At 56.0% G+C, this 10,144-nt stretch overlaps 1 gene segment (V, D, J or C); it reads right to left on the bottom strand.

Annotated features, from left to right (window-relative positions):
- Positions 1-6,215: 6,215 nt before the first annotated feature.
- On the bottom strand, positions 6,216-10,138 carry LOC120859335 (the record flags this gene model as incomplete). The annotated part of the segment is given in 6 exon segments: positions 6,216-6,488; positions 6,574-6,689; positions 8,662-8,994; positions 9,127-9,441; positions 9,692-10,021; positions 10,099-10,138. Coding segments are annotated over 6 exon segments (1,143 nt in total), but the record flags the coding sequence as incomplete, so codon positions are not given.
- Between the last annotated feature and the right edge of the window lie 6 nt (positions 10,139-10,144).

Raw genomic sequence — 10,144 nt, 5'->3', positions numbered from 1 at the left:
GCCAGCCCACCCTCACTACCCGCGGCTCAGCCACTTGGGGTCTGGCCCGGGGGTCTGTGGCCATTTGTGAGACCAGTGCACACTCAGCCCTGTCAGTCCTCAATACAACTAGGTCACTGAGGTCAGGCCCAGTGTTGGCCAGCTCAGTCCAGCTAGACCTACCATGCTCAGCAGAGGTTAAGCAAGCCCAAAGCATCTCATCAGCTTGCCCCAAGTCAAGCCCAGGCAGTGCCTTTCTGCTGGACCTGTCTCAGCCCACCATGGACAAACCAACTCAGCCAAGCACAGTCCAGCTCAAACCAGCTCAGCCCCGTTCAGCTCAGCCCCGTTCAGCTCAGCCCCAATCAACCCAACTCAGCTTAGCTTAACCTAGTTCAGACCAGCTCAGCTCAGCTCAACCCAGCTCAGCCCAGCCTGGCTCAACCTGGCTCAGCCCAGTTCAACTCAGCCCCGATCAACCCAACTCAGCTCAGCTTAACCAAGCTCAGCCCAGCTCAGCTCAGCTCAGCCCAGCTCACCCGGTTGGCCCAGCCCAGCCCAGCTCAGCCCAGCTCAAGCCTGTTGTGGGCAGCCCAGGGCTGCCCTCACAGACCTGAAAGCCCAGTGGTTCTGACGCAAAAGGGTAGGATCCCGGACCCGTGGCTTTGGCTAAAGCCCCTGGTCTGCGGACGCTGCCCAGCTGGGCTCGCCCCTCCCAGCCTCTTCCCGCTTCTCCTCCTGGGAGCCTTCTTGCCCCTTCCCCTGGGTGCCCGATGCCTCCGTCCCCACATCAGGCCCAGCTGGCCCTTCTCCCAGCCATCAGTCACTGCCACCCTCCACTCTGGGCGAAAAGCTTGCTGGCGACTTAACTTCCCTAGTGCATCTCATAGGCCGAGGCATGCTTGCCACCCTCAAACAGAGGCCCTGTCTCTGCTGAGCAGGCAGCACTGCTTCTCTGGGAGAGGAGAGCCTGGGCAGATGTCCCTGGGGCCTGGCTGCCTGGGTACGTGCTGTGGGCCTGAGTTCCTGCCCCGAGTCTCAAAGAGTCCTGGTGACTAACTGCCCTCTGGCAAATCTCCTCATTAAAAACCACGGGAAATGCGTCTTATCTGAACCTGCTCCCAATTCTGTCTTTATTACAAAGTTCTGCTGAGAAAAAGGATACTCTCTAGCACACAGCGACCTTCTGAACCCCAAACTTCACTGAACATCTAAGTGTGGACGCGGGAAGTGGTCCCTGTTGATGTGAAGCACCTGAGCCATCGGACAGCAGGGAAACAGTCTCCTAGAAACAGTCTTTAGGGAAATTCAACCTGAGCGGGCTGGGCAGTGGTCACTTGAGGAATTCAGACAAATAGACCTCACTTCTCACAGAGTAGGGGTTGAAGACTGATTCCCCTTGATGTAAAAACAAACCCATCTCATACAGAAGGTCCCGGACTCATGATTCATTGTTTACTCTTTGACTTTACGATGCTGTGAAAGCAATGCACGCTCAGGAGAAACCGCACTTCGAATCTCGGATTTTTCCCACCTGGCGATATGCAGTCTGCTGTGGAAGCTGGACAGTGCAGTGGCTGCAGCCGAGACCTCCAGTGCTCAGGAGGGTGAGCAACTCACACTCACAGCCACCCTGGACCCTGACAACCGCTCTGTGTTTTTTTTTTTTTTTTTGCGTTCAGTATTCAGTAAATTACACCAGACGATCTGCACTTCCATTAATAACATAGGCTTGAGAACTTCCAGATGCACAAGCTGGGTTTAGAAAAGGCAGAGGAACCAGAGATCAAATTGCCAACATCCATTGGATCATAGAAAAAAAAAGTGAAACAATTCCAGAAAAACATCGACTTCTGCTTCACTGACTATGTAAAAACCATTGTGTGAATCACAACAAACTGTGGAAAACTCTTAAAGAGATGAGAATGACAGACCACCTTACCTGCCTCCTGAGAAACCTGGATGCGGGTCAAAAAGCAGCTGTTAGAACTGGCCATGGAGCAATGAACTGGTTCAAAACCAGGAAAGGAGTGTGTCTAGGCTGTATATTGTCACCCTGCATATTTAACTTATGTGACGAGTACATCATATGAAATTCCCAGCTGGATGAGTCACAAACTGGAATCTAGATTGCCAGGAGAAATATTGACAACTCAGACATGCCGATGATACCACTCTAATGGCAGAATGCAAAGAGGAGCTAAAGAGCCTCTTGGTGAAGGTGAAAGAGGAGAGTGAAAAAGCTGGCCTAAAACTCATCAGTCAAAAATCTAAGACCATGGCATCCGGTCCCATCACTTCAGGGTAAATAGATGGGGAAAAAATGGAAACAGTGTCAGACTTTATTTTCTTGTTCTCCAAAATCACTGCGGACTGTGACTGCAGCCATGAAATTAAAAGACGCTTGCTCCTTGGAAGGAAAGCTATGGCCAACCTAGACAGCATATTAAAAAGCAGAAACATTACTTTGATGACAAATTCTGTCTAGTCAAAGCTATGGTTTTCCCAGTGGTCATGTATGGTTGTGACAGTTAGACCATAAAGAAGGCTGAGTGCTGAGAAATCAATGCTTTTGAACTGTGGTGTTGGAGAAGACTCTTGAGAGTCCCTTGGACTGCAAGGAGATCCAACCAGTCAATACCTAAAGGAGATCAGTCCTGAATATTCATTGGAAGGACTGATGCTGAAGCTCCAATATTTTGGCCGCCTGATGTGAAGAGCTGACCCATTTGAAAGAATCTGATGCTGAGAAAGTTTGAGGTCAGGAGGCAAAGGGGACGACAGAGGATGAGATGGTTGGATGGCATCACTGGCTCAATGGACATGAGTTTGAGCACACTCTGGGAGTTGGTGATGGACAGGAAACCCTGGTGTACTATAGTCCATGGGGTCGCAAAAATCTGGACAGGACTGAGCAATGGAGCAACGACAAGGCTTGAGTTAGATGATTTTACCCAAGTGTCAGTTAATGTAAGTGTTCTGAGCCTTTTAAGGCAGGTAAAGATAAGCCCTGGTGTTTGGCCTGTGAAGCACATTAAATGGAATTTCAAACTACTTTCAGCTTATGTTGGGCTTATCGAGAAGTAACCAGGTGTTAAGTTGAGGGGGTTTGTGCAGACGTCCTGGGGCAGCAAGTCTGGCTGCACCGGCTCCTGCCTCTTGCAGCTCGGCGCCTGGTCCCTGGCATGTCCCGTGGGCTCTCTGACCTGGGCAGATTCCTCCGAATCCCTTCGCTGTGCTGACTCATGACCTGCCCACTGGCCAGGCAGCAGAAGCCAGGCCTGTGCATCCCCAGCTGCGGGCAGTCCCAGGAGACCCCCCAGCCTGGGGACTCAGAGCAGAGACTGTCCCTCCAGATGGTCCCAGGCCCTGCTGACTCCCACCCCACTGGGCACACTCTCAGTCCCCCAGCTAGTAGTGTAACCAGAGTAACTCACGGCGAATGCCCACGTTTCACCCCAAGTCTGTCCTGGGATGGGTACCTGAAAGGCGGCCCTGAACATTCTGCAGTGAAGGCGCCACACTGAGAAAACTGCCTCATCGCCAGGAGGGAGCCAGCCAGCTGCGACTGTGAGCATACCCACCATGCACGAGGCCTGTGCACGGCCTCAGCTTAACCACCTTGAAGGAGTGACTCAGTAAAGAGTGTAGGAATGCACTGATACAATGCGCCTAAGACAGATTAATTTCTTAAACATCGACTTTGAAAATGAATATAAGTGAGCAGTTGATAGGCTCTGAGTGAAATACATTCAAATAGGTGCTGAGAACTGCCAGGAGCAGGGAACGCACTCCCCGCGGAGCCCCAGAAGGAGCCAGCCCTGCTGATACCTGGACCATGGGTCCCTGCATCACGCTGGGAGAGAGCCAGCTCCTGTTGTTGACACCTGGCCTGTGCTTCTTTGTGGTCACGGCCCTCTGGCCTGAGCCCCTCGGCCTGGTGAGAGCCACCCCCCTCCCCACCACTGGAGGTACCCTGCCTGCCGTGGAGCCCCTTACCCAACATTCCCCTGCCTGATGGGTTGGGCCGCAAAGTGCCAGGAGCCAGCGTGAGGAATCCCACCCGTGACAAGGTCATGCGGCAGAGGCTTGATGGGCAAGGTGAATCAGGCCTCAGGGTTTCCCCCTGGTATTTCCTGAGCATGAACCCCACAAAATAAGAATCTGCCTGCCTTATTGTACTTTTCTACTTTTCTGACACTCTCTGGAAAAAGTTAATTCAGGGTTTCAGTCTCCTGCAAAAGAATGTCTTGGCTTAAAACCCCCTCTGATAACTCTCTAGCTTGCCTAACCGGTCCCCCCCGCCCCCCCCCCCCCCCGGACCTCTTACAGCTTGTGAATTGCTTACAGCCCCCAACCGTGAGAGGCACAAAGCTTAAAGCATCTTAAAGATACAGAGCCTTTTCTAAAGAGCTAAAGATCATTCTGGTGACGGATTTTACTGTTGACTCAATGATTGCTGCCAGGCCTCCATAATCTTTATCTTTTAGGCACCTGGGAGGATGTTAATCAATGTAATCGGGATATGGAAAAAGGTATATAGTAGTTTTGATGTTAGCAACACTAGATTTTCGAGTTAATTACTTTTCTTTTGTTGTAAATCACTGTTCTCCTTTTACTTGTTATAAACTGCTGTACGTTTGCTATGTAAGAATGTGTGCTTTCTGAGAGTGGCACCAGATTTTGAGAACAACAACACAAATAAGTCTTGTAGTTGACAAACCTTTATCAGAAAAAAGGCTGTAAAATGTTAATAGGCCTTTTGGCCAGAAGATGATGTAAATCACCTAAGACTTGTGTGTACAACTAGGGATGCAGAGAGAAAAGCCCGGTTTTGATAAGAGTCTGGGCTGCTAATGCTGCATAATTTTGTATTATCCATTGATCTCTATGTACAATCTAAAAGGTATAAAAGGCCTTTCTAAACAATAGAGGCCGGGCCAGTCATTGGAAGGACTGGTTTCCCCCATGTCTCCTCTTTACTCTAATTTCAGGCTGAATTCCCATCTGGGGCATGGAGGCACGCCATGTCTACTTACTTGCCCCAGATTCTAAGATCCACGCGAGGGGGAGCCCAAGGCGGGGCACCCCCCACTATTCGAGAGGACGCCAGTGGCCTAACATAGACGGTGCAAGCTCCTTGTCTGGAACTTCATTGGCTTTCCACATAAACCAAGTTATTCAGCCTCTTTTCTCCACTAAATCTTCCTACTACACTATTTCTTCCTAATCTAATCTTATATTTATAAATAAATAAGTTTTTTCCTCGCCTACTCTGTCCCCGCTTTGAATTACCTTGGATCCACCAGGGCTGGACCCCAGCAGCAAAGGACACCATTTAACCAGAAATGCCTTCCAGGAGCCTACTGCTGTGAGGCGGCCTTCTCTGGGGACCAGGTCCACTCCCACTCCCTTGGACAGTCACTGTCAGGCCCCTGGCAGCCCCACGAGAGGCATTCTGGGAAGCCCCAGTCCCCCTCCAGCCCCTGAAACTGCCTCCCTGGAGAGCCAGGTCACCCTCACCTGGCTCCCTCCTCTGGCCCCAGGGGCCTCGTCTCTGGTCCCACTGCCCACCCTACCCTGGCTGCTGCTGCCACAGCTAGCCTGGACCTCCCCAGGGCCTGCGTGTGCCGCCGCCCCTGTCAGCCTCTACCTGGACCCGTGCAGCTTATCTCCGAGGGCTAATTCCTTGTTCCCCTGCCCTGCCGCCAGCTGCCCCTTCTTTCCAGGCCTTTCCTCCATGCCTCTCCAGTCCTGTGCCCTCCCTGCAGCTTCACCTGAGACTTCCTTTCGCCCTCTAGTTACTGTCTTCTGGCCGGCAGGTGAAGCCTCACGCTCCTGCAGGGTGCAGCATGGCTGCACACACACCGGCCCTCCTCCTGAGTCCCTCCTGGACACACCACGCACACCCAAGGTTGGACAAGCCCTCCCGTGGTTGGGATTCCAGGAATGGTGGCAGAGAGGGACAGGGTGTCCTTGGGGCTTGTGGCAGGGTCCTCATGGATGCACACAGCGGCCCCAGCTCAGGCCACCTTGGGAAACCAGTCCTGGGATCTTCTGCAACTCGGCCATCTTCGTCTATCTGGACCAGCCCCAAGACACCGCCCCTGCGTAGCACCACTGGCCTGGGAGGAGACACACGTCCCTTTCCCGTCAGTAATGGGTTCAGCACTCAGGATATGTAGCACACAGGAGTGTGGCTTGGGGAGAAAAAAAAATCCCTCACGAGGAAGCGGTTTCATAAGATAAAGTATCCTTGTTTATTTCAAGGCCACAAATGCGACATTGCAAAGCAGGGCCAGGTGGGGCCTATAACTGCGGGCTCCATGCTTGGCCATGGCACTCAGCCGCTCCGAGAAAAGCCAGTTTCTTACAGCTTGAAGCTGGAGAGGATGCGGGGAAGATTTCAGTACAAGCGAACAAGCCACATCGGCCAGGGGCCTGGCCCCAAGGCAGCCCCCCTTGTTCCATCTCTGGTGCCCCGTGTTCTTGGCCAGCCGTCACTTCACCTGCAGGTGGCAGAGACAGTGTGAGTGGGTACAGGGGCCCTGGGGGTCTGCGGCCTCACCCCCTCCCCGGGGCCAGGCGGCCTACCTTGAACAGGGTGACTGTGGTGCTGTAGAAGAGACTCAGGAGGAAGAGCACGATGAAGGTGGAGGCCATGGTGTTGAGGTTCTCGAAGCCTTCCTCCTCGGCACTCACCTCCCCTTCTGTGGGAGACAGGGCACAGGGTCAGCACGGCAGAGCTGCCCACAGAGCCTGCCCTGGCCCCCCTCGGCTGCGCTGACTCGCCAGAAGGGCTGGGGGACTGCAGAAGCAAGCGGGCAGGCGAGCAGGCGTGTGCCTGCCTCCCCACACCCCCGGGGCAGCGGGGAGCTCCGGGCCTGGTCAGGCAGCGTCTTGGCCAGGCGTGGTAGGCCCCTGGCCGCCTCCACAGCCAGCAGGGGCAGAGCGTGACTGAGGCTGAGCCAAGCAGTGACCCTGAGTGCCTGGCCTAAGGAGCGCCGGGGTGGCAGAGAGCAAGACAGCACGCACACACACACACCAGGGTAGGGTCTCACTGAGCTGGAGGCGGGGGGTGGCCCCAGGCTCCTGACTCCTCTGGAGGTCGAGGGGCCACGGGGGCCTGACAGTGGTGGTGGGGCATCCTGTCTCTGGTGGTTTGGGGTGGGCTCCCCAGCCAGCGAGGACAAGCCCTGGGGGCAGATGGCCGCCTGTGCCAAGGGGCCCATCCCTCTGGCCTCCATCTCTCTCCATCTTGGAGCCAAGGCATGGATGAGAGAGGCCGTGTGGGGCCCTGGCTGGGGCCTGGACTGCAGGACTCACAGCTGTGGGATCAGGAGGCCAGATAGACATCTGAGGCTCAGGAAGAGTGACACTGGGACAAAGGCTTAGGACAGTCACCTAGGTCTGCAGCCGCTACACTGATGGGCCCTTGGTCCCTAGAGAGCCAGGATGTAGGGGAGGTCGGGAGTCAGTCTGAAGGGGCACTGGTGTGGTCGGCAGAGGAGACCCGCTCGCCGTCGGCTCAGTGCCCACCACTCCAGGTTCACGTGCAGCCCTGCAGCTGCCTGCTCCAAGGGGGGCCTCCCAGGCATGGCCCGGTCTGTCAGGACGTGCCTGAGTCTGTCTCTTCACAGGGAAAGGGGAGAACTGGGGCCCTGCCACCTTCACAAGGGCCTGGACTGGGAGAAGCATCCCTCCTGGACATGGGCCCTGAGTTTCCTGAGGAGCTGCCTCTGGCCAGGCCCAGAGTGGCCCTCTGTGCACCCTGCTCTGGGGCTGGGGCTGGGGGCTGTGGAGGAGTCCAGGCTGGGTCAGCTCCCAGGTGTACCTCCAAGCTGAGACAGAGGGACAAGCAGAGCATGGGTGTGGTGCAGAGGGACCCCGCCAGACAGGGCAGTGAGTGGCCAAGGGTGTGCAAGGGCTGGGGTCCGAGTGTGCGAGCCTGGGTGTGCGCAGTGTATGTGTGTGTGTGCGTGAGCATGTGCACATCTGTGCGGGTATGTCTACATGTCTGTGGCTTGTCCTCACGCACACGCATGTGTGAGTGCCCACGTGCACGTGCCTGTGAGTGGCTGTGACTGTGTGTGCTCGGTGTGAGTGTGCGTGTGCATGTGTGTCTGTGTGTCCACATGTTCATGTGTCCATGTCTGTGTGTGTGCCTGCTCACCCAGGTCCATCACATACATGTCTGTGTCACACGTGCCCATGTCTCTGTCCATGTGCGTGCACATGCGTCTCTCTACACGTATGCGCGTGACTGTGTGCATGTGTGTGTGTTGCACACCCGTGTGCCCCCAGTGTGGCCATGGAAGTGACTAGAGGCGCAGCGAGCATGGGCTCGGCCTGCTGTGAGCATCCCACAAGGAGCACCGGGGCTCTCGGGTGTGGGTTGGAAGCGAGTGGGGAGGCGGGGGTGTGGATGATGGAGGGTGGTCTGCAAGGTGAGGGCAGACAGCCACGCACCTAGCAGGGAGAGCTTTGCTCACTCATAGCCAGCATCTTTTGAATGGATCTTTTTATTTCTAATTTTTATAAAAGGCAACATCTCACGCATTGGCATGGTCAGACTCATGCACGCGCACAGCAACGGTCACCCGGGGGCTCTGACCAGGCATCAGTAGCAGGTGCTGGCTGTGTCAGACATGACCAGGGACACGTTGTACAGGGTGGGTTTACCAGTGGACTTGTCCACGGTCCGCTCGGTGACCATGTGGGGCAGGGCCTCGTGGCCCACGACGCAGGTGTAGGTCTCCCCTTTGCTCCAGTCCTCCTCGGTCACTGTCAGGATGCTGTGCACGAAGTACACGCTGGGGTCCTGGGGCTCGGGCGCCGGGCTGCTCGTCACGTACTTGCTCTTGGCCACGGGCTCCCCCTTCTGCAGCCACTGCACGAACACGTCCGCGGGCGCGAAGCCCTTCACCAGGCAGGTGACGGAGGCTGACTCCCGCAGGCTCAGCTGTTCCCGCGTTGGAGGCAGCACGTACACGGACGGCGGTTTCATGGCGACGTCTGCGGTGGGGGAGTGGGGCACAGTGGTGAGATCGGGGAGCATGGGTCCTCTCCTGGCTCTGCCTGCTGTCCTCAGACCCTGGAAGCCATGGGAGAGTCTGGGGTGGAGGGCAGGGGCGGGGCAGGGCCTACCTTTGGGCTTGGAGATAGTGCTCTTTTCTGGGAAGGGCAGGTCCAAGTGGGCCACTGTGCACGTGAACTCCTCTCCGGACTCCCAGTCCTCTGAGCAGACTGAGGCCTCACCCCTGGCGCTGAAGGTGTCGTTGAGGTGTCTCTCAAAATAAGTGTGGGTCTCCAGGGCCTTGCCATTCTGACGGGACCAGCTGATGTTCAGGCCATCATAGGAGCCCAGGTTTGTGACCAGACAGGAAAGCTTGGCTGACTTCGTGAGGAAGATGTCGGCAAAGGATGGGGGGATGGTGAAGACCCCGATGGGAGATGGTTGTACTGGAGGTGGGAGAGAGTTGTTTGGAGTGAAATCAGGTGAAGGGAGAGGTCCGCCCAAAGAGCAGGGCCTACTTGGCTGAGTCCCCTGTGAGCTGGGGCCCTGTTGGAGGGGCGCTGGCCCCCAGCCACCCTGCACAGCCCTTCCTGCCCTTGGCCGCTCTGGGAAGCCAAGGCTCAGGAGCAGCTGGCACATCCGGGGCAGTGTCTGCAGACCTGAGGGTGAGCGACCCCCAACCAGGGCTGCACTCACCAGTAGCACATGAAGAGGACGCATTCTTCTGGAAGGTTTCCTTGTTGTGTTCCACCTGGCAGGTGTACACGTTCTGGCTGAGCCATTCTCGCTCCGTGATGGTCAGTGTACTGTAGGCCCTGTATGTTGTGGGTGAGGACTGTACAGTCTCCACCTGGCCTTCAGAAATATCAGACACTATCCGCTTCCCATCACGAAACCAGGACAAGGAGATCTGTTTGGGGCTGAAGTCAGTGGCCTGGCAGATGAGGCTGCACTTGCTATTGCCATCACCAGAGATGCTGTTGTGAGGCGGGACAAAGACACTCACGACGGGGGACAACGCTTCCACTGCAGAGAAGGACAAGCGGTCAGCGAGGCCTGGACCCTCCCCCCCGGCACCCAACCACAGGACAGGCCCGACTCACTTGGAGTGCCCACCGTCACGGTCCCGACGGTCTTTCCTCCCTTGGG

This window comes from Oryx dammah, unplaced genomic scaffold (genome assembly GCF_014754425.2).
Source record: "Oryx dammah isolate SB20612 unplaced genomic scaffold, SCBI_Odam_1.1 HiC_scaffold_612, whole genome shotgun sequence".
Classification (NCBI taxonomy): Eukaryota; Metazoa; Chordata; class Mammalia; order Artiodactyla; family Bovidae; genus Oryx; species Oryx dammah.
The sequence above is the reverse complement of the archived record's forward strand: the minus strand, read 5'-3'. Positions and strand labels throughout refer to the sequence as shown.